This window comes from Larus michahellis, chromosome 2 (assembly GCF_964199755.1).
Source record: "Larus michahellis chromosome 2, bLarMic1.1, whole genome shotgun sequence".
Taxonomy (NCBI): Eukaryota; Metazoa; Chordata; class Aves; order Charadriiformes; family Laridae; genus Larus; species Larus michahellis.
In genome coordinates this window covers 153,875,683-153,899,587 of record NC_133897.1, presented here as the reverse complement: position 1 = coordinate 153,899,587, position 23,905 = coordinate 153,875,683, and the positions used below count along the sequence as shown (strand labels likewise).

Here is a 23,905-nt window from a genome sequence, read left to right as displayed (position 1 = left end):
AAACACCCCACAGCATAAAAGGAGCACCTGCAGCGTCCCAGATAGCAGAGAGTAAGCTGCAAAGCTCAGAAAGAACACCTGGTGTAAAAAAGGATCTTTGTTTTAAAGGAGAGACTTTTGTTTTGTTTTGTTTTAAAAAAAGTGAATTAAAAATTCAGAGCCACCTTCAAGGCAATGCTCTTTTATTTTTTGGGTAACCCGAGAGCTAAGCACCACATGCAGCCAGGCTGGTCGCCAGGTGCAGCCCGGCCTGGACGCGAAGGCTGTGCTACCCACCCCCGACCCATCCGCGTCACCGGGCTGGGCCCGACCGGGGTGCACGTCCCGGCTCAGACACCCCGGCATCCCGCCGGCAGGCTGCCCGGCCCACCGGCCTGCCCGACCCCACGTAGGACGCAGCCCCGGAGAAGGCCCCGTCTCGGTGCCCCGCGGCTCCCTGACAGGCCGCACCGCTACCATGGCATCCGCACGCGCCCGCCCAACCGCCGCTTCCGCCTCCCGCCGCTCCCCCGGAACGTCGCCGCCAGGCCCGGCCCTTCCCCCGCGCAGGCGCAGTTACCCCGGCCTCGGTCGCGGCCCCGCCCCTCCCCGCCGCGTCACGCACCCGGCCCGGCGTCACCCCCCGCCGCCCCGCCCCTTCTCCCCGGCGGCGGCGCGGGGCGTAATGGCGTGACCGGGCGCATGCGCAGCCGGCCGGATCTGGTGGGGCGCCCGCCTCCTGCGCAGGCGCAGTGGGCGGCGGCGCCGCGCGGGCGGGGGAGGAGGGGGCAGTTTAACAGTAAACATCCGGCCGGTTTGAACGGCCGGTTTGGGCGGCAGGAAGGGCCGCGGCCGCCATCTTGTTTGTTTGAGTGAGCGGCTCGGCTCGGCGGAGGAGGAGCGGAGCGGTTACCGAGCCCGGCCTCGCCAGCCGCCGCACCAGCCTCTCCCTGCACCGGAACAGGGTAAGGAGCGGCTCCGACCGCCCTCGGTTGCCCCGGCTCACTGCCGTCATCCGAAGGGGTACAGCGGGGCGGGCCGGCCGCAGCCTGGCTTTCGGGGCGCTGCCGGCCTACTCGGGCTCGGCTGGGCCGCGCCGGCTCTTGGGCCGAGCCCTCCCGGCGGGGGCAGGCGAACGGCAGTGGGAGGGGAGCGCCCGCCTGGCAGCCCGGGGCGCGGCGCCGGCAGGGGCAGGGCGGTGGGGCCGCTCCGGGGCCCTGAGCTGGGCCGGGGTGGTTGGTGTGACCTGCGGCGAGGTCGGGCAGAGCGGACCCCCGTCTCAGGCCTGGCGGCGGTACGGGCAGAGCCCCGGGGCGGAGAGGAGGCAGAGGCGGGTGCGCTCCGAGGGGAAGGCGGTCTGAAGCCTGGAGCGGTCCCACGCGTGGAAGCGCAGTGATCCCCTCAGTGATCTCCCCGCTTCCATGGGGGAGACGGTTCACGGGGGAGCCAAGAGAGTGGTGTGCGGGCGTCCGGAGGCCGGAATAACGTACCAGATCCCCAACCGGGGGCCTGGCAGAAGGGCCGGGGCAGCTGCGGGGCTGCCGCAGTCCGGGGAGGGGAGCAAAGTTTCGTCTGCCCGTGACTTATTTTCTCATGTGATTTAACTTTTCACTTGGACAAATATTCTCGCAGTCCTTACTAGTAACATATGAACTAGCTTCTGGGCGCTGTGGCTGTTGAATAGGCCCCTTTAAAAATGCCTGCCTCTTGAAGAATTAAGACCTTACTCTAGCAGCTCCTAGGGACACTGATGTAAATCTTCCTATAGTTTTTGAGATTTCTCTCTGATCCTAAATGAAAGACTTCAATATAAAACGAGTTGTTGGTTTCTTATTGATAACAAGGGAAGTTGGGGATCACTGTGACATATTGGCAATGGCACTGCTTCAATAAAAATGGATTTTTATTAGATTTAGGCACATGGAAGAAAATACTGTAAATTTGGAGAAGTTACCGTTTAGGCCAGTATTGTGTGTGTGTGCAGTAAGCTTGTGCTTTCATTAATCTGTTCCTGAGTAAATCTAGATACATGAAAAGTGGGGCAACAACAAAGCATTATTAGGGCCAGACTTGCGTTTTATTTTGTGAAGATTCATTTGTGAATACTTTAAATTCTATGAAACTTGGAAACACAAAGCCCACTGATCTAATGTTTTAACTAGAGAAGGAAGTAAGTGTGATGTGGGATTAAAAGGAGGAGCAAAAAGTTAGTGAGACCTACAATAAACTTAAATTACCACACAATTTAATTAGTCTTGTCTTGCTATCAGGGTTGCTGATATCATGGGATTTTTCCACAGAAATGAGAATAGTTGCCTCAGTTAATGCATGAGTTTAACTTCTTTGAGGTAAAATGTTAGAAAGTTAGTTTTTTTACATTTGGGCTCTTTGGGTGAACAGTGCAGAGAAATAAGCACTGCAAACGAGAGTGACATAAGGAATTCTGTTCTCTTATTCAAGTTATGTACATTTAAGGAGTGTGTTAATACATGGTTTCTACAAGTGTATTAGTTTGACTTGGAACTGGAATTGCACAAAACAGGTTGGAATAATTGAGATAGGGCCTAAAATTAAAAAGATTGTTTTCTACTGGATGAGTAGACACAGGGGCAAGGGCAACCTGCTGAGGTTTAGATTCATAGGGTTCAATAATGTCAAATGCTATACAATAGTTCTGTGTGATCTGCCTTTTGAATTAGTAACTTTAGTAGGGCGCTGGTTCTAGCAATTTGATTATGTAGGTGTGTAGTATATGGTAATTGGAGAACAGTGAATGCAGTTCCTGTAAAGGAGAGGGGTGTGTTTTGAGGTATTACAGACCTGACAGTGCAAGCTCAGCCATGGGATTTCAGGAAAAAATGTTGATGGAAAAAGCAAGGCCTGGAGACAAATGGAAAATGCTGTATGCATTTAGCAAAGGTATGCCAAGTTAGACTGGTTCAGTTTCACCTTTCAATAATTGATTTTGTGGACATAAGAAATTGAGGTGACTTGTCAGTGAACTTCAGTAAAGCTGCAGGTGCCACAAAGAAATACATTAAAATTCGGAAAAATCTGGATTGACCAGAGAATTACAAAAGTGGCTGAAGAAAGGAGGTTAAATAAGGTAGTGCTGAAAAGATCTATTGGAGTAAGGAGTTATTAGTGGAGCTTGTAAAGACTGGTACTATGATGAATTTTATTTTATTTTTTTAGTGGCACCAGGTGTTCAGTGTGCTAATGAAAGCTGCTGGTGAGACAACATTATTAAGTGCCTACAGCAGGGAAGTTTTAGACGTTTAAGAAGGACTGTATCATGAAGCATTCTGAAGTAAAACTGAAGAGCTCAAAGTACAATTGCAGGGTCAGGGTAATCCTTGCAGACTTCTGAAGTCTGGCGGGACCAACTTGGACTGCTGCAGGTGCCCAGGGTGAGATCACATCCCCAGATCATCCAGGGCTGGCTTGGCTTAGCAAAGCAGAAACAGAGACAGCCTAGGAAGAAAACGTGTGTGTGCTTAACCAGCAGAGGAGAGAGATGGAAGAATAGTGTAAGAACAAATTAACTAAAATGACTGGCTGATTTCTAAATTGTAGTATGAAGGTTGTCTGCTGATCGGTGGATGAATGTGGTTCTGGAGTAGCCCTACAACAGGAGCAAAAGTAGGTGACAATAAAACAAATTGAAGACTGAACTTAACCTGTGAACTGGCACGTGTATACATAATCTGACCTAGTAGAGTAACAGGCAAATGGATTTAATGGGCTGGAGTGAACCACAGTCAAAGTAAAATATTGTATATGTTGTCTGGAATATTATTGTCAAATGTTAGTTAGTTAAGTTTCTTTATGAATGACTTGAAGGATGGGACTCAAATTACACAGGAGTGCTTTTCAGAATTTAAATACTTAGCCATTCTAACATCTGGAAGGATTTTAAGACTTAGTATTTGTGAATTGATGGTTAAGATTAACTTCATAGGTAGCATCTACCCAATTTTCATGTTGTTTATTTGGGAGGATCAATTTCCAGATACTCAGATGGGGAATGGAACAGGCAGATTCTGGATCACACCCTGTGTGCTATCTGTATTGTATTAGTTTCACTTTACGTGTTCAATTACTTTGTGTATAGAATTATAGCCTTTTTTACATTTCTACAGAAAGAAAAATAGTAATAAGATTATTCAGTTGTTGAGGACCAATTTAGGCAGAGGAACCTGAAGACAATTGTGGCACATTGAAGCAAATTCAAAGTTAATTAAAATCAAGTATAAAGTCTTTTAAAAGCTCAATTTGGCAGGCTTGGGATTTGATCCCACCTAGTCAGATGTGAGTACATATTATTTTTGCTTCAGAGTAGTGCAAGCAAGACAAAAAAATGAGTAAATTCTTAGAACAAGTTTTAAGGTTCTGGTTCATATCCAGTCAATTTCAAAAATTAACAGCTGTTGATCTAATTGAAGATGTCCCCACTCATTGCAGGGGGGTTGGACTAGATGACCTCTAAAGGTCCCTTCCAACCCCAAGATATATGATTCTATATCTTACCTTACAAGGTTTTTAAGAGACATCAGTTACCCTTTATCTTTTGAGGATTCTTATGAATTGCTTTTGCAGCCAATGACATATGTTTTACGTGTCTACATGAGCACTCTGCTACTCCAGGAACTCTTAGTTCCTTTAACATTCATCCCAGTCTTGAATTATGCCAGAAAATCTTTCTTCTCCTTTTGTGCCAGTGCATCAGCATACTGCCCTGTGAATTAAAGATCAGACAAAAAGCCTGAAATACGGAATAGGATTATCTGAAAAGAAAGGAAAAAAAATCTGGAGAAGGTGAGAGCAACCATTGGGGCCTGCTTTTAGGCAATTGCGCTGATACTCTAAACAACAGTAGCTGAATTGCTGCAGCTCAGAACTGTAAAGGTGCGATTTGTACAGTTGTTGTAACCCCCATGTTACCATACAGAGCAGGGTGTTTGCTGGGATTTGGAAGTGGCAGAGCCTCCTGTTATGACATAGGAAATCGGTTCTTCAGAGAATAGAAGTATGGTTTGTTATTAACAGTTCAGATTAAAACAGACTTTAAAACTATCTATAGTCTGGTTGTCACTGTTTCTCTTCATGCATTTTGCTGTGACAAGGCTTCATTAATGGCTGAAGAGAAACAGATGACCTCTGTCAGAAGCTAGTTATTTTTGGTTCTTATTCGCTCCTGAAGTTTAGGTACCCTGCACATGTAGTGTAAGCTTCTCACTAGTCTTCCAAGCAGGTTTTAGGTTTGATCCATAACTCCAGTAGTGAGTGGTAGTCAAACCTAGGAAACACCATGAATGCAGGTGTCCACTTACTGTTTCTAAGCCTTCCCTTGGTGCAGAGGTTTTCAGCCTCTGTTCTTTGATTTAGTTGCTAACAAAGCATATGTTTTGAAAACCATTCGCATATGTTAAGCCCGGTTATGGGGAGTGCTTTGACTTGGATTGTCAGTTCAAAAAAAAAAAAAAGTTGTGAAATCATTAGCCGTGGTGTGATCCCGACATCTCAGTTTTTTTGGGAACCTTGCTTTCTTTTAGCTATCTTAGATAGTTTGTCTTAAGCTTGCATTACCCTTGCTATCTGGGTTTTAAAGTGGTAAGTTGTTTCTGTCTGACTTGGCCAAATAGTATGTTTCACATTTAACAGGAAATCTTTGGTATATTTTCAGGGTTACAGTTAACTGTATGCTTGAAGTTTTGTGAAGCTCGTGCTACATATTTTAATGATTGTAAAACATTGGTGAATAATTGTGCTAAACTCCATGAATCAAAGTACATTCTCTTGCAACTGTTGTTGGAAGTTTTTAGCAGAGCTATATAAGTGGTTTTGTTGACTGTATGTGGTTTTCCCTATTTTTCATAGTTAAGGATAACTTAACAGGCCTGCTGTTACCAGAACAGCGCATGATTGTCGTAGTAACTCAAGATATCAACTTGCTGTGCTGCAAAATTATGTCTCTGCATATGCAAAAATATTGTGAGGCCTTTGAAAATGCACAAGGGATTGAATTGTCAGCTGGCCTTTGAGACAGTGTGATGTCTTTTGAAGAAACACTGGGGGAGTAGAATGACCTTCCTTTAGGTAACTTCTATTGATGAAGGAGACTTCCATAATTGTTTCATTGTGCTTCCTAGAAAACCTTGCTCATGTCCATCTTCTTGCAGTGCTGTCCTTAGCACCCCCCCCCCCAATCTCAACAAATAAACCCGTCATTTTAACTTTTTGTTAATCTGCAGCTTTGTTATAACTCATAGCTATTAATTTCACTCCCAAGAACAGTTTTGATCTCTGTGTCCAGGAGCAAACTATACCAACAAAGAGGAAGGCAGGAAAGAATGCTAGGAGACCTGCCTGGATGAACAGGGAGGTCCTGGACACACTGTCACACAAAAAGAAACTTTATAAGGAGTGGAAGAAAGGACAGCTAGAATGGGGGACATATAAGGAAGCTGTCCGAACAGCAAGAGACCTGGTGAGAAAAGCTAAAGCTCAGTTAGAATTAAATCTAGCCGAGGAGATCAAGGGAAACAGCAAAAATTTTTATAGGTACATTAATGGTAAGAAGATGACTAGGGAGAGTGTGGGCCCCCTCAGAAAGGAAATGGGGGAGCTTGTGACAAGTGATATGGAGAAGGCCGAGGTTCTCAACGACTTCTTTTCCTCAGTCTTCACTGGCAAGGGCTCCAGCCACACTCCCGGAGTCACAGAAGACTGGCAGGGGTTAGACAGAACTGCCCATTGTAAGTGAAGATCATGTTCGTGACCATCTGATGAACCCAAAAATGAAGAAGTCCATGGGACCTGATGGGATACACCCACGGGTACTGAGGGAGCTGGCGGATGAGGTTGCTAAACCGCTCTCTATTATATTCCAAAAGTCATGGTAGTCTGGTGAAATCCCCACTGACTGGAAAAGGGGAAAGAAGGATGAACCAGGGAACTATAGGCCAGTCAGTCTCACCTCTGTGCCTGGTAAGATTATGGAGCAGATCCTCCTGGAGGCACTGCTGAGGCATTAAGAATAACGAAGAGGTGTTTGAGTACAATCAACACGGCTTCACCAAGGGCAAATTGTGCCTGACAAACCTGGTGGCCTTCTATGAGAAGGTCACAATATCAATAGACAAGGGGAGAGCAACTGAGGTCATTTACCTGGACCTGAGCAAAGCCTTTGACAGTGTCCCGCATGACATCCTGGTCTCCAAGCTGATAAAATATGTATTTGATGGACTGACAATTCAGTGGATAAAGAACTGGCTTGACGGCCGCACCCAAAGAGTGGCTGTCAGTGGGTCCAAGTGGAGGCCAGTGACAAGTGGAGTCCCTCAAGGATCAGTACTGGGACTGGTCTAGTTTAACATCTTCGTCAGCGACATGGACAGTGGCATAGAGTGCACCCTCAGCAAGTTTGCTGATGACACCAAGCTGTGTGGGGCGGCTGACAGGCTGGAGGGAAGGGATGCCATCCAGAGGGACCTTGACAGGCTGGAGAGGTGGGCCCATGCCAACCTCATGAAGTTCAACAAGGCCAAGTGCAGGGTCCTCCATCTGGGTCGGGGCAATCCCAAGCACTGATATAGGCTGGGCAGCGACTGGCTTGAGAGCAGCCCTGAAGAAAAGGACGTGGGGGTGCTGGTAGACGAGAGGCTCAACGTGAGCTGTCAGTGTGCACTAGCAGCCCAGAAAGCCAGTCGTATCCTGGGCTGCATCAGAAGTGTGGCCAGCAGGTCGAGGGAGGTGACTCTCCCCCTCTGCTTCACTCTCGTGACACCCCACCTGGAGTACTGCGTCCAGTTCTGGAGCCCCTGCTACAAGAGAGAGATGGATGTGCTGGAACGTGTCCAGAGAAGAGCCACGAGGATGATCAGAGGGCTGGAGCACCTCTCCTGTGAAGACAGACTGAGGGAGATGGGGTTGTTCAGCCTGGAGAAAAGAAGGCTCCAAGGAGACTTTATAGCGGCCTACCAGTATCTTAAGGGGGCCTACAAGAAAGCTGGTGAGGGACTTCTTAGGATGTCGGGTAATGGTAGGACTAGAGGGAATGGATTAAAACTAGAGATGGGACGATTCAGACTGGATGTTAGGAAGAAGTTCTTCACCATGAGGGTGGTGAGACACTGGAACAGGTTGCCCAGAGAGGTGGTGGAAGCCCCATCCCTGGAAGCTTTTAAGGCCAGGCTGGATGGGGCTCTAAGCAACCTGATTTAGTGGGAGGTGTCCCTGCCCGTGGCAGGGGGGTTGGAACTAGATGATCTCTTGAGGTCCCTTCCAACCCTAACAATTCTATGATCCTTTCTCTACTGTGTTAACTTGAGCTCAAGCTGAGCATGGCCTCCATTTCCTTTAAATCCTCTCCACTGTGTCCATTCTTGGTTATGAACAGAATCAGTGGCTAATCTGCCATTAAGACACATAAGCTTGGTAATCTGTTCTGTTGTCCAGACAGCTCTGTTCTGTTTAATGCAGCTGAAATTCAAAGCTTTCATCGTTTTACGTGTTGTACCCACTCATAGGTGTCGTTCAAGTACAGAATATGGTACCACTGCAAAGATAATTTTCCCTATCCTTCAACTCCCATTTATTGAAACATAAATGCTCCTGCACAAATGCACAAAATACCCAAAAGATTATTTGCCTTTACTTTGAGATCTACCCCTAGTTCTACAATTTTTAGTTTGTTACCCAGGTGTCTAGCGGTTGCCTTTGCTTCCACTGAACCAGTAATGCCAGTGGTTCTCTTGCTCCTATACTTATTTTTCTAGCCGTCACAACTGTGCTCCCCTTTTTTTTCTTTTCCTCTTTTCTTTTGTGTGAAGCATACTCTATAAATATCAACACCTCTACCCTAGCTGCTTTGAAACTTGTTTCTTCTACCTACAAGTAAATTGGTATGGTTTAGGAACTGGCTTCCTGAGAATCTCTGTCTGGCTGCCATGTTTACCAATGCTTTGTGTTTCCCCGTGTTCCCTATTTGCTTATAAGTTGTGTTGGCATGTATTTGGGAAACACCAGGGTTTTTTTATGGCTATAAACTGATGCTCCTCACACTGTCTCTGCGTGCCCAGATTAAACTGCCCTGCTTTCACTGTTACATTGCTGTGCTTCCCCTGGAAGTTGTTCTGTAGGCACGGGGGAGGTAAAAACTGAAATGCACTTGTTGCATCTCTTCTGTTCTTTCATTTCTTTTTCCCTTGTTATGGGTATTGCTGGAGAAAAAGCTGTTTGTGGAGAATTTCTACCTCTTTGAAGCAAACTTTTCTCAATTTGTAGTTGAACTTAATCTTATGCTTACCTCGTGCATAAAATTGGCATGTTTAGATCATAAGACACCATGCTGTTCTGCTTCCCTATGGTTTGATATGTTGGCATCTTATCAGCCGTAGGAAGGTAGTTACGAGACAAGTAGATAAAAGGAAGTCAGTTTTTCTGGTGAAGGAGAAGGAAGAAAATGAAATCTTCAGGAAGTTTAGAATAATGCATTTTTATCAATGCTTGAACAAAAAATGTGAAGCGTTACGAAGAGGACTATGAAATGGAGAGCAGTCTCTTCAGAAATGAAGACATAATTGTACTTTCTGTTTAACAAAATATGGTGAAGTCCAAAAGTTTAGGACTGTGTATTTTATAATGCTGAATGTTTAACTGGAATGCTATAGAACATATATATATACTGGTGTAGTATAGTAGTAGCTACTGAATTAAGAATAGAAAGAAACTGATGTGGTAGAAAACTACAGTGGACTGAAAACTGAGATATGTTTATTTGCATCATATGATTTTGGTATCATTAAGATAAAATTTAATATATTCAAGATTTTTTTTCTTGTGGGATGGTAAACATTTTTAAATTATGTAAATGGTCATCAGTTGCTGTTCTTCCTGCTTTATATTTCCTCTGCAATAAATATATATGCTTTTACATGGCCGATGCTTCCAAGTGTTGCTGCCTTAAATATTTTATACAAATAGGCTGACTTAATGACTGAAAAGCAAACATGTGCTTTGCTTACTGCAGGTAAAGGGTGTGTTTACAAGGATGTTCCTCATAAAAGATTTTCTAGAAGCCAAAATAATTTGCCTTTCTTTTTACAGGTTTGCACTTTGTTTTAGACATCTGGGACCATGTTCTATGCTCACTTTGTCCTGAGCAAACGTGGGCCGCTGGCCAAAATCTGGCTGGCGGCCCACTGGGATAAGAAGCTAACCAAAGCCCATGTTTTTGAATGTAATCTGGAGAGCAGTGTGGAGAGTATCATTTCACCAAAGGTATCTATTTTACACTGATGTAATGTTATCTTGTAACGAAAAGAAATTGTGTGTACAGGTGGTAGTTACTATTTGGGTCACTGAAACAAATAAAATTCTTAATGTTGCTATTTTAAAGAGTGGAAAGATCTGTTCAGATGTAAAATACTCTGATTCAGAAGAGTATTTTCTTGTGAATTTTCTAAAGCTAATCATGCAATTTAGTTACAAAATGTTTTGCTTTGCATAAATGGAGGACTTGTATCTTGATGTACCATGCATCGTTTAGAAGCAAGTGTTTGAAAGAGAGGAAATCCTAGGCTTTCTAAGAATTATCTCTTAAAGGCCTCATGATGATGCTCTTTCAGTGCTGTTGTTACTGGGAGCTGTAGAAATAACACTTAAGATATTTTTGGTTCTGCTTGTGACCTGAGTTCATAGCATGTTTCTGCTTAGCTACTGCAAAAAGATCTGAAGTATTGTGGTAGCTTGTAATGTTACTGGTTACACGACAATAGTTTTCCATATAATAAAAATACTACACACTAGTGAAAAAGCCTTGCTTTTGAAGCTTTTAGTCTCTGGTTTTCTGAGAAGTGAATAGATGGCAACAAAACTGAAAGAGCATAACGCTTTTGGATTGCTGTTGTGAAACCAGAGGAAATTCTGAGGAACTTGGGTGTTTAAATGTGTGGGGTTTTGTTTTCCTTCTACTTCTCATGAAAATGAAATTTTCCATTTAAGAACCAGTGGACTGAGATGGTTGTGACTTTTGTCACTTAACAGATGTCTGAATATTTTACAAGAAAAGCAACTGTGAAAAAGAATGAAAACTTATTTTGATCTTTTCTTTTGGTTGATACAATATAACAATGTTTCTATAATGCTACTCTGGATTTTGGAAAAAATTGCTAAGTATAAGCAAAAACTGTATAGTACAATCCCATAGATATTTACAATTCCAGAACAGTGATTTGCTTCAGTGTCAGCTCTGGAAGGATTTAGAAAGAAGATGATAATGTTCATGGACTCACTAGTGAGCTGCAGTGTTCTTTTAGAAAAAGGATAAATTGATAGGCATTCTTTCTTATATTTAACTTTGTATAACGGTTTCATCAGCTGAAATGCAATAAAACTTTAGAATTCTTAGAGGCTGAGGTTCAACCCTGTATGGCTTAATCTTTCTGGGAGACAACTGTTCCATGTACCCTTCAACACAGGTCTCATGCTCTTTCAGACTAAAGTACTGAAGAAGAATCCCTTCCTTAAATTTTTGTATCAGTTTTCTGTTCCCACAGCACATACTTAATTACATAGTAAAGGAGTGAGGTTAAAGAGGAAAGGCACTTAAAACATGTTTTAATGTGTCAGTGCTTGTTTATGGACACCCCATATCTTCCACTATTCCTCTGTGATTTTATTTTTAATTGCAGGACAGAAGATGGAGAAGTAACAAGTAACAGTTTTTAACCAAATTTTACTTAACCAAATTGTAATTTGTGGTTGTCCAAGCTTCTGTATTTTTCACTTTTTTCACATTTAAAGTAATGCAGATGTCAAAAAAGGTGTTGTAAAAGGGTTTTATCTTGTCATCTTTTTTTTTTACTAGGCAGAGCAGTGTTTGGGAATTCCTGGAGTGAGCTGCTATTTAGTTACAGATATTTGCCAGATCATCTGTAAATAATATGTAGAGCATGGTCTTGAACTGTAGACTTTGCTTTCTTTCTTTCTTTTATTTTTCTGCTGATTTTTATACATGTTTTGGATATTTGATGTTATTGAAAAACTCATGCAAAGCTGAATGAAATTTCATTAAAAGAAAATAATGCTACATCTAATTCACTGGTTGTGCAATATGTTTTTAGGTGAAGATGGCACTTCGAACCTCAGGACATCTTTTACTAGGCGTTGTTAGAATCTACCACAGGAAAGCAAAATATCTTCTTGCAGACTGTAATGAGGCTTTCATTAAGATTAAGATGGCTTTTCGTCCAGGTATCTCTCTTTATCTAAGCACTCTCTGAAAAGTTATGTTGTTATATAATGATATTTATTTAGAAGGTATACTGTTTAACCTTCCTGTCTCAGTAGAAGAATTACATGAAGTTATACAGGATTAAAGGAGAAGTTATTTTCTTCAGTGCAGCTTCAGGCTGGCTATGTGACTGAGATATATGCTGAAAATCATCCTTAAATTGAATTCTGAATGAAAACTTTTCCTATTAATGCTGATTCAGTTAAATATCAATTATGATTTTTGCTGTTGTTGGTGTATGATGTTAAATGGAAATACGCTGCATGGTTTTTACCTTCTGTCACAAGTCTGAAAAAGGCCAGTCGCATGTACTGAATAGAAGCACAGAAGGGAGCTTGTTTCCATCAAGGGTAAAGATTGCTTTGCCATGAGTTACAGAAGAAACATAGAAGTAAGCTGGTTTTTTACCACTCTCACATTTTAGTTTCTGGAAATAATGTGAACTGTAATGTGTGCAACAAAATTTCCCTTATGTATTTGTGACACAACTTCCCCCTCTATTGTTGCTTACTCTAAGGTTTTTTCCATGAAGATGGAGAGCCATATTAATACCCGAAATTACTTTCCATCCAGCAATTAATTACTTGGCTTACATGCAGTTGGTAGTTTTCTTTAATTCTGTCCTGGGAAACTCTTTTCCAGATGGAGTGTAGCTGTGGCAGTGATGCTGCTTGATACTCAGCTGCTGAATCAGATTCTGCCTTTAAGTTTGTGAGTGTAATAGATTTAAAAGCTGAACTTAAGGAAGACTTTTTTTTTTTTGAAAGGCAATTCTTGAAAGCTGGTGCAACATTAGAGAAAAGTTAAGGTATATAATGCTTTTAGCTTCATTTCCTGATCTTCACATTGTGATTCAGGCATTGAACTTTAAGTTTCAGTGGCAATTTGTTGACTGTTGCCAATTTTTTGTTTACTAGTTGCCTTTAACTTCCCTGGGTGATGAGAACACAAACTTGTCTAATTTCACAAGGCAATCCGTTTTCCCAATTTTTCCACTTGCAACAGAGCTCATATAGAAGGCGAAGCACCTTAAAACAAGAATTACAAAAAATGAAACAAGTTGTGGCACTTGTCTTTGTTCTCAGTTTATCAGCTTTGTGGTTTAGGCATTGTCTTGATCCTGTCTGCTGTGAGAATCATTGACATGTTTTATTTTAAGCAGCCAACAGGTAAAAATACTGGATAGCTCTGAAAGGATGGAATAGGTTTCTTCATTCCTAGCCAACTACCAAGATGAGTAAACTACAGACTCATGCTTGTTCCTGGTCTCTCTGGGCAGTGGTTCTTTGATTATTCATTGTGGAGGGGAACACAGTGGGCACAGAAGTATTTGTACCTCATAATTGCCTGTGTTGTGTGGGTCAGAAGGCAGAACGTAGAGTTCAAATCTTCTGCAAGTTACAGAAGAAATTGAACCCGCATTTCCCATGTGCTTTCGAGTGTCCTGACCTCTAAGCCTTTGAATAAAAAGAGAGGCACCAACTACTGTTACTGTTTTTGTGTGATGCCTAGTCTGATAGTCATGCTCTGAGAATGCCACTGAATAGCAGATTAAGCATCGTGCAAGGATAAGAAAAGGTATGTATGTGGTTTAGGAATCCAGCTCTGTAAAATGCAGAAGCCTAAGCGTTTGTGTGGCCCAAGTACAATCAATACTGTGCTGGGACTTAAGAGAGCTAATTGAACTGACTAAATGACCAGTAGCAAAGTAGTCATACTGTGTTGCCACTGCTTTACCCAAACTAGGCTGCTATGTTGCCATTGCTGTACCCAAACCAAAATATAGGACTAACTAGCTCATCTGGAGCATCATGATAAAATGATTTTGTAGCAAGTACCTGCATAGCGTTGTGATGACATACGCTGCCTGTGTTAGCTGCACGGCTCTGCATTGTGCTATACAAACATTGAGTGATTTGAGGCTTCCAGGTTTATACAAAACAGTAAAAAGGCTTGAGGGTATATATTTTGAATTTAGACTGAATCTCAATACTAGCCTTATTTAAGGTTTCTTCATGGGTGTCTATCAGCTAGTTAAAGACAAGAAGCTCACGCAGAAAGAGCGATACTGAAAGCACAGGGAAAAATGCTGCCCATGTAAGGAATGGGAACTCATGTCTGACTGTTCTTCTCTGCAGGGGTTGTTGATTTGCCTGAGGAAAACAGAGAGGCTGCTTACAATGCTATTACCTTACCTGAGGAATTTCATGATTTTGACCAACCACTTCCTGATCTAGAGTAAGCTTGGTTTCTTGTTTTGGGTGTTTTTTTTTTTTTATTTCCATGTTTTGTTTTCAGTTGAGGAGAACCTGATTTTAACAGCAAACTCATTGCCGAATTAAAATAAAAGCCTGTAGGTACCATGTGTTCTTAAGTCTTTTAGTATACAAAGCAAGTACGCAATCATGTTTGTATTGATTTTAAGTTCATAATAGCATGTAATTTTAACCAAAGTGAAAGTTGTGATTACAGAAGCTTTTGAAAAACTCGTATGTATTATCGCTTTCTTTTTTCTTCTACGCAAGGCAGTCTACATCACATACATTCTTAGGTTAGACAAGATTAGTGTTTTGGAAATGTCCTTGTTGACCTTCTGTAGTGGCACTTTTAATTCTTAAAACTGTTTAATACTAATGGGTTACTTGTAAACATAACAAGTATACAACTTGCATAGTTCTTGATCTTTAAAAAAGTGATGTTACCCTTTTGGATTACTCATAATGGAATTTCTAGGACATAGTTTGCTTTACTCAGTGTTCTATTTTGTTTATATTCAAATTAGAGTATATACTAATTTGAAACTACATAAAAAATTGTGTTCTAAGAAATGTACCTTAACACATCACAAAGTGTTAACTTGGTACTGTTACTAGATATATTTTTTTGATAAATTATATTAATAGCTTTTGAAGTTGAAGGGGGGTACATCTGTTCTTAGTTATTAATTTGGCATTTAAAATTAGGACTACAATATAGCAAGGAGTAAGAGAGGTTACTGATATGTTTCCCAGAAGCTAACACAGTTTGGATGATAGGTTTTAACCATGAATGGTCTTACTGTTTTAAGTAGTGTTTTCTGGTTTGCATTCACCATCAGCTGTTTCATTATCATAGAATCATAGAATTGCTGAGGTTGGAAGGGACCTTTAAGATCATCAAGTCCAACCTTTAACCTACCCTGACAAAAGCCACTTCTAAACCATGTCCCTAAGTGCCCCATCTACCCTTTTTTTTTTTTAAACACCTCCAGGGATGGTGAATCCACCACCTCCCTGGGCAGCCTATTCCAATGTTTAATAACCCTTTCAGTGAAAAAATGTTTCCTAATATCCAATCTAAACCTCCCCTGACGTAACTTGAACCCGTTTCCTCTTGTCCTATCGCTTGTCACCAGGGAGAAGAGGTCAGCCCCCATCTCTCTACAGCCTCCTTTCAGGTAGTTGTAGAGGGTGATAAGGTCTCCCCTCAGCCTCCTCTTCTCCAGGCTAAACAACCCCAGCTCCCTCAGTCGTTCTTCATAAGGTTTGTCCTCCAGACCCCTCACCAGCTTTGTAGCCCTTCTCTGGACACGCTCCAACACCTCAATGTCCCTCTTGTAGTGAGGGGCCCAAAACTGAACGCAGTACTCGAGGTGGGGCCTCACCAGTGCCGAGTACAGGGGGATGATCACTTCCCTAGTCCGGCTCACCACACTATTCCTGATACAGGCTAGAATGCTGTTGGCCGCCTTGGCCACCTGGGCACACTGCTGGCTCATATTCAGCTGGCTGTCAACCAACACCCCCAGGTCCTTTTCTGCCGGGCTGCTTTCGAGCCACTCTGCCCCAATCCTGTAGCGCTGCATGGGGTTGTTGTGACCCAAGTGCAGGACCCGGCATTTGGCCTTGTTGAACCTCATACCATTGGTCTCAGCCCATCGGTCCAGCCTGTCCAGATCCCTCTGCAGAGCCAACCTACCCTCAAGCAGATCAACATGCCTGCCCAGCTTAGTGTCGTCTGCGAACTTACTGAGGGTGCATTCGATCCCTTCATCCAGATCATTGATAAAGATATTAAAGAGAACCGGCCCCAGCACCGAGCCCTGGGGGACACCACTTGTGACCGGACACCAACTGGATTGAACTCCATTTACCACCACTCTCTGGGCACGGCCATCCAGCCAGTTTTTTACCCAGCGAAGAGTACACCTGTCCAGGCCATGAGCAGCCAGTTTCTCCAGGAGAATGCTGTGGGAAACAGTGTCAAAAGCTTTGCAAAAATCCAAGTAGATAACATCCACAGCTTTTCCCTCATCCACTAAGTGGGTCACCTTATCACAGAAGGATATTAGGTTTGATAGGCATGACCTGCCCTTCACGAACCCATGCTGACTGGGCCTGATCACCCTGTTCTCCTGCATGTGCTGTGTAATGGCACTGAGGAGGATCTGTTCCATGACCTTCCCAGGCACCGAGGTCAGACTGACTGGCCTGTAGTTCCCCGGATCCTCCTTCCGGCCCTTCTTGTGGATGGGTGTCACCTTTGCTAACCTCCAGTCAGCTGGGACCTCCCCGGTTGTCCAGGACTGCTCATAAATGATGCAAAGTGGCCTGGCGAGCACCTCCGCCAGCTCTTTCAATACCCTTGGGTGGATCCCATCCGGCCCCATAGATTTGTGCACATCCAGGTGCTGAAGCAGGTCCCTCACCGTTTCCCTTTGGATTACAGGGGCTTCATTCTGCTCCCCATCCCTGTCTTCTAGCTCAGGGGTCTGGGTACTCAGGGACCAACTGGTCCTACTGCTGAAGACTGAGGCAAAGACTTCATTAAGTACCTCAGCCTTTTCCTCATCCTTGGTCACTATGTTGCCGGCCCCATCTACTAGAGGACAGAGATAATCCTTAGTCCTCTTCTTATTGCTAATATATTTATAGAAACTTTTTTTGTCGTCCTTGACAACAGAAGCCAGGTTTAGTTCTAGCTGGGCTTTGCCCTCCTGATTTTTTCCCTACATAGCTTCACTACCTCTTTGTAGTCCTCTTGAGTGGCCTGCCCTTCCTTCCAGAGGCCATAGATCCTCTTTTTTTCCCTAAGTTGCAACACTAGCTCCCTGTTTAGCCAGGCCAGTCTTTTTCCCTGACGGCTTGTCTTCTGGCACATGGGGACAGCCTGCTCCTGCGCCTTTAAGACTTCCTTCTTGAAAATCATCCAGGCTTCCTGGGCTCCTTTGCCCTGGAGGACTGCCTCCCAGGGGACTTTGTCAACCAAGCTCCTGAAAAGCCCAAAGTCCGCCCTCCGGAAGTCCAAGGTAGCAGTTCTGCTGACCCCTCTCCTTGCTTCACGCAGAATTGAAAACTCTATCATTTCATAGTCACTGTTCCCAAGACAGCCTCCAACCTTCACATCCCCCACAAGACCTTCCCCGTTTACAAACAACAGATCCAGCCGGGCACCTTCCCTAGTTGGCTCTCTCACTAGCTGTGTCAGGAAGTTATCCCCAGTACATTCCAGGAACCTTCTAGACTGTTCCCTCCCTGCTGTATTGTATTCCCAGCAGATGTCCGGCAAATTGAAGTCCCCCACGAGGACAAGAGCTCGCGATCTTGAGACTTCTCCCAGCCATTTATAGAATATTTCATCCGCCTCCTCATCCTGTTTGGGCGGTCTATAACAGACTCCTACTACGATATCTGCCTTGTTAGCCCTGCCCCTGATTCTTAATTGACTTTTAAGTGTATAGTGTACTTTTTAGGAACTAATTTCACATTTATCTAAGCAGGCTTTATCTGTTAATTTTTTTAAATGGAGATTTTTAATAATTGCCTTCTGTTTGTTTAAGTGATATTGATGTGGCCCAGCAGTTCAGCTTGAACCAGAGTAGAGTGGAAGAAATTACAATGAGAGAAGAAGTAGGCAACATCAGTATCCTCCAGGATAATGACTTTGGTAAAAATCTCATGTATTTTTACGTGTTACTAAGCTAGTTTTGGTACTTGTAAAGTTATGGTTTTGCAATTACTACAGAATGCCCTCTACTACGTATAAGACAAATTACATCAAACATGCTGTGTTTCCATATATTTAACTTTTAATTTGTACACGTTGGCTTTTCCAAAAAGCCTGTCCTCTAATATTCAGCAAGCTTCCAGCTACCTATATAAAGCTGAAGAATATTCAGTCAGGTTAATTCGTGAAGTACTATGTCAATTATAATTTTCAAAACATGGTGTGAATATGAAGTCAGCCGTTGTAATCATAGGCATATTTTCAGTCAAACTGTTACGAAAGTTCTCAAGCTGAAGCACTCAGCAGTGACTAGCTTACTTCTTCCAGTATCTTTTCAAGGACAGTGTTCCAAGATATGAATCAAAGCCTGGAGATGGTTGTATTTGAATATCTAGTTTCCAGAGTACAATAACGTAATCCATAATTTAGTAATCTCTTAAAATGTATAATCTAGGTATTGATGGTGGTGTTGATTCAGTATTGGTTTGCTCTCTGTACCTGAAGCACAACCTTGAGGTGTAAGGTATAACTTTTTTGAATTCCCTTGAATTCTTTGGTTTCAGTGCAGCTAAAATTTAGTAGAATCCTGCTAAATTCAATTCAAATAAGTATAATAAAATGCTTTGAAGAGGAGATGGTTATTTTTATAATTGTTGGAAGGGTATTTTTATTATGGTATTGCTGGACATAAATATTTACATCTTGTCATTAACTCAGCAATTAAGATAACTTGAAATGAAGTTTGGTCTTACATTTGGGCCTTTGCTGATTGATTCACTATGTGTCTTGTGTCTTGGTTCTTCGGCATTTATAGCAGTGAAATTGTGTTCTTGCAGGTGACTTTGGGATGGATGATCGTGAGATGATGAGAGAAGGTAGTGCGTTTGAGGATGACATGCTAGTGAGCACCAGTGCTTCCAATCTCCTTCTGGAACCTGAACAGAGCACCAGTCACCTCAATGAGAAATCCAATCACCTGGAATACGAAGACCAATACAAAGATGATAATTTTGGAGAAGGAAATGATGGTGGGATATTGGGTAAGTTTGAGAAATTTGTGTTTTCCTCTGCCCTACCTTCTGCCTCAATAATTAGTTCTTCAGGGAACTGGGGGAGGTTGTTTCCTTTGCCAAGGTCCCTGTCTAACTTATGCCTTCAGCAGCAGAATTCTAGTTTGTGACTGTTACAGCAATATGGATGGTGTAGTATGTTAAGTGTTGACGTATTCCAAATGAAGTAAAATAAAATCATCCAGAGATTTTCCATTCTATACGTAATGTTCTTTAGAGAAAAATTAATGTGCAACTCTTTTTGTTCTTTGACCCCTTCCAAGGCTTTATTTAATATGTTGAGAACTGTATTGAGTGCTTCTCTGTGAAGTACTAAGAAACCTACTAAGATGCAAATATGTGACGACTGTATTGTAAAAAAGGTTATCTGTAAACTCAAAGTTTGAGCTGAAATGCACCTCGAAAAAGCACTCCTAATTGCTTTTGTGTCAGCATTGAAAGTATAGGTTTCTCTAACCTTTGCACTGTCTTTATCTGTGTTGTCATAAATTTGTCCGTACTTGTTTCGTGAATGTGTGGATGCAAAACTCATTCTTCCATATGGTTGTTTCAGATGACAAACTGCTCAGTAATAATGATGGTGGTATTTTTGATGACCCACCTGCACTCTCAGAAAGTGGAGTAATGATACCGGAGCAGCCTCCCCATGATGATATGGATGATGATGATAATGTATCAAGTGAGTATGATCTTGGGCTAGATCTAGAATTACTTGCTTTCCACTAATTTAATTGGGGTTCTCATCCCCATCTCTCCATCCCTAAAACCGTGTTGAGCTCAAAAGTATGAAATGTGGTAAACCACTTTAAGATGTGGAGGAGTGGTTGGGAACGGTAGCACAGTTTCTTAATGTTTTGACATAGTGCAAGATACTTGTTCTAATTGGCAGTGGGTGGACCAGACAGCCCGGACTCAGTAGATCCAGTTGAACCATTACCAACTATGACTGATCAGACAACGCTTGTTCCCAATGAAGAGGAAGCTTTTGCTCTGGAGCCTATTGACATAACCGGTGAGTGAGCTATTTGGGAATGTTTTACTTGGGTCATCAGAGACAACCTTAGCTTGATGGAGTGGAAATGAATGTCTGGCACTGCTGCTGACTCTACTTCTCAGTGGAAAGAGAAATGCGGGACCAAGTACTGAATTCCTTTTATTCTAATGATAGCCTTACAGAATGTTCCAGGTTGGTAGCTTACATTGATGATCTTGGAGGATACTAGTCTGTCGTTTCTGCAGTCGGTATGTATAGCGGCATGGTACTGTAGCTTTTGATAAACGTGCTAGTTAAAATATAGTGAGTTGGAATAGACATCATCATGTCTTTAATTCTAGTACGGTATCTAGTGCAGCACAACTCTCAATACCCTATGAGGGCCAGAAGTGACTGTTTACACTGAGACTGAGTGATTTTCTAGTTCGTAGCTTTAGTGAATTGCTGATTTGAGGAGATGCATCTTTATACTTGAAGTTCCACTAAATAGTGAAATTCCTTGTCGTCTTCTCTAATGCAAGACACTTTTTTATTTTAACTGGTATTGTATTTGGCTCATTATAAACAGATCCCTGCTTCATTAAAAAAATTAAGATCTGTAAAAAATGCAGTTTGTCCTGTGTTTTCAGACTGAACTCCAGCCCCTCATTTGCTGCTTGACCAATTAAAAAGCCCTAGCACTGCCCTCTGGTGGCAAGCTAGCAACAGAGGTCCTAGCTGATCAGCTGGGACCAGCAAAGACAGCATTAGCCAGAGCCTCAGGGTCTGCTGCAGAGTGCCAGGCTGTAAGCAATTTACAGTAAAGTCATTCTAGAACAGGATGGGAGGGTACAGGTAAGATAACCACCCACGTTAACACTACCAAAGCTCAAATAGGGCTTAGGGGAAAAACTTGTTGTGGTATTTTGACTCCTTGTCGGAGGGCCCCTGCATCTCAGGGCTTTGCTCCTGAAGAACACCAGCCTGACAAGTGAGCCATGAGGAAGGGAGGTATGTGCAGGTGAGGACATTGATGAGGCTTAGGTAGATTCAGTAGAACTATGAGTATACGCAGAAGAATTTGTAGGTTATGGAACAGTATTCACAGTGTTTGACCTTTCATAGTGCTTATAGCTTTTCGTTCCTTCTCCCAAAGCTAATATTGCCTTAGATTCTTCAGGCAGCTTTGTACATGGGCAAATAAGACCTATAGAGAACGTGCAAGATTCTTCTACAGCGTGGTATCTGTTTAGGCTAACCTTCATTACTTGCTAAAAATCTCAACAGTCAAGGAAACCAAAGCAAAGAGGAAGAGGAAGCTGATTGTGGACAGCGTTAAAGAACTGGATAGCAAGACTATTCGAGCCCAATTAAGTGACTACTCTGATATTGTTACTACTTTGGATTTGGCACCTCCTACTAAGAAACTGATGATGTGGAAAGAAACTGGTGGAGTTGAAAAGCTTTTCTCTCTGCCTGCACAGCCTTTGTGGAATAACAGGCTACTGAAGGTAATGTTTTTGTGCTGGTTCATTTCTAAATGGACTATATTCAAGATTGTGCCTCGTATAGTAAATATCAGCACATGAATAGCAATGTAGTGATAGTGGTAATCATCATCTAAAAAAATAAACTAGTAAAACAACTAAAGTAACACCAATGCTTACATTATTTGTCAGTTACAGAAATAAATGATTTTCTTAAAATGTTACTACTGCTGGAGAAGAGGTTAAATGGGAAAGGAAGATGGCCTGTAATTACTTGGCCTAAAATGAAATTAAGGACACTGAGAACTACAGTAGTGACTAATGTAACCTTTCCCCCGTAGCTCTTTACTCGTTGTCTTACACCCCTGGTACCAGAAGACCTAAGAAAGAGGAGGAAAGGTGGAGAGGCTGACAACCTCGATGAGTTCCTTAAAGACTTTGAAAACCCAGAGGTTCCTAGGGAGGAGCAGCAACAACAACAGCAACAGCAGCAACGGGATGTCATTGGTTTGTGTCTTGTTAAAGATGCTCTGCTTTCCTTCAGAGCTTATTTTTCTCCTTTGTTTGTGCTTTATATTAAGTCGCCAAAGATTATGAATGAAGCAATGGTTGATTAGCTTGATATACAGTCTGTGAGTTAAAATAGCTTTTTTTCCAGAGGATGACACTTAGAGATTCAGTTTGCTCCTGTGGATTAAATGGGTGTTGGACTGGATTCTATGCACATCTGTACCAATTCTATTTAAGTCATGGCAAAGGCTATGCAGACTGTTAGGAGTGCTCAATTCTAAATTAATAGCAGACTGGACTTAGTAATGGAATTTCAAATGGTACCAAAGTATCTAAAACTGGGTTTGTTGAATTAGATGAACCTATTCTGGAAGAACCAAGTCGTGTACAAGAATCGATGATGGAAGGCAGCAGAACCAACCTGGATGAATCTGTTATGCCACCCCCACCACCTCAGACAGGTGTTAAACGCAAACTGCAGCAAGTAGAACCAGAGCCGGTGTTACCTGTGAGTAAGATGTGCTGGGGTTTTTTTTGTTGTTTTTTTTTTTTTTTTAAGAATGAGAAGTGGGTAGTGTCTTTGAGCAGATTAGAGGCACCAGCTTTCTGTGGTGTTGTGAAATATGCTGGAACGGCATCAGAATCTTTGGCCTTGGGTAGTCTTTTTGGTGTTTTTCTTAAATGGGAAGCTTACTGAAACATTTAAAATGTAGGTAGGATAAAGAAATGACACTGTTTCCTCCAGAAAAAAGTCTTCGAGGAGTAAAGTTTATTACTCACAAAGCTATCAAGTTCTTCTGCTTGGCAAATGTATATGAACAGCTTTCATTGATGAAAAAAGGATTGTGCTAGCTGCACAAACTTCCTTTTTAAGATAGTCCTTGTATTCTAGGGTTTAACAGTTCAAAGAAAAACTTGGATCTTCAGTAAAGGTTTTCTAGTTGAGTTATAAGTAGACTTGGAAACTAGGTTGCATCTACCTCTTCTGTAAAAGCTGTGATGCAGTGTGATAGGAAGCCATATTTGTGAAGGGAGAGGAAATGGGCAAAATGAAAGGTGTATGCTCTTTCTGAATGCTTACCTGGTGAGAACAGCCCTGGTTTATGCTGTCTTTCTCATATTTGTGCATTTTTTAACTCCACTTCTCGTATGTTTCTTGGCTAACAGGTTGTTTGCTGTAGAATGAGACTGTTTAGATGTCACATTGCCTTATTAAAAAGGGTGCAGCTGATGCTCCTCTTGGCCATGTCATTGGGTGAAATTGGCATCAGCTGTTTGTGCTGAAATCAATGCTGTCATGCCAACCAGATCAGGCTTCTAGCAGTGTACCTGTAGCAATAACCTGCTGTATGACTCTAAAGTAGAAGTTATTTTAATAGAGCTGTTTTGGGGTACATGTAGAAACAGTTTCAGGTATTAAGGTAGCTATTGGCAATCACTTAACTGTGTATAGATTCAGGGGGAGAATACTGTACATTAATTTTAATAAAACTGAGTACATAGATCCTGTTAAACTGCTTTTCTGGATTTTCCTCTTGATACAAACGTCTTCTGAGAATGGGTGACTTCTGTGCTCAAGTTATCATACATTTTTGTAAACTTT

At 42.4% G+C, this 23,905-nt stretch overlaps 1 protein-coding gene across 1 annotated transcript in view; it reads left to right on the top strand.

Moving 5' to 3' along the window:
• The first annotated feature begins 724 nt into the window (after positions 1 to 724).
• The window catches only part of RAD21 (RAD21 cohesin complex component), a 30,481-nt gene continuing 7,300 nt past the window's right edge, over positions 725 to 23,905 (top strand). Inside the window, exons 1-11 of the mRNA XM_074577712.1 lie at positions 725 to 944; positions 10,090 to 10,263; positions 12,108 to 12,237; positions 14,416 to 14,515; positions 18,096 to 18,202; positions 19,099 to 19,302; positions 19,886 to 20,011; positions 20,222 to 20,344; positions 21,593 to 21,816; positions 22,134 to 22,299; positions 22,659 to 22,810. Of these exons, the coding sequence (XP_074433813.1) occupies positions 10,120 to 10,263; positions 12,108 to 12,237; positions 14,416 to 14,515; positions 18,096 to 18,202; positions 19,099 to 19,302; positions 19,886 to 20,011; positions 20,222 to 20,344; positions 21,593 to 21,816; positions 22,134 to 22,299; positions 22,659 to 22,810 (1,476 nt within the window). The 5' untranslated portion in view covers positions 725 to 944; positions 10,090 to 10,119. The remainder of the gene's footprint in view (positions 945 to 10,089; positions 10,264 to 12,107; positions 12,238 to 14,415; positions 14,516 to 18,095; positions 18,203 to 19,098; positions 19,303 to 19,885; positions 20,012 to 20,221; positions 20,345 to 21,592; positions 21,817 to 22,133; positions 22,300 to 22,658; positions 22,811 to 23,905) is intronic.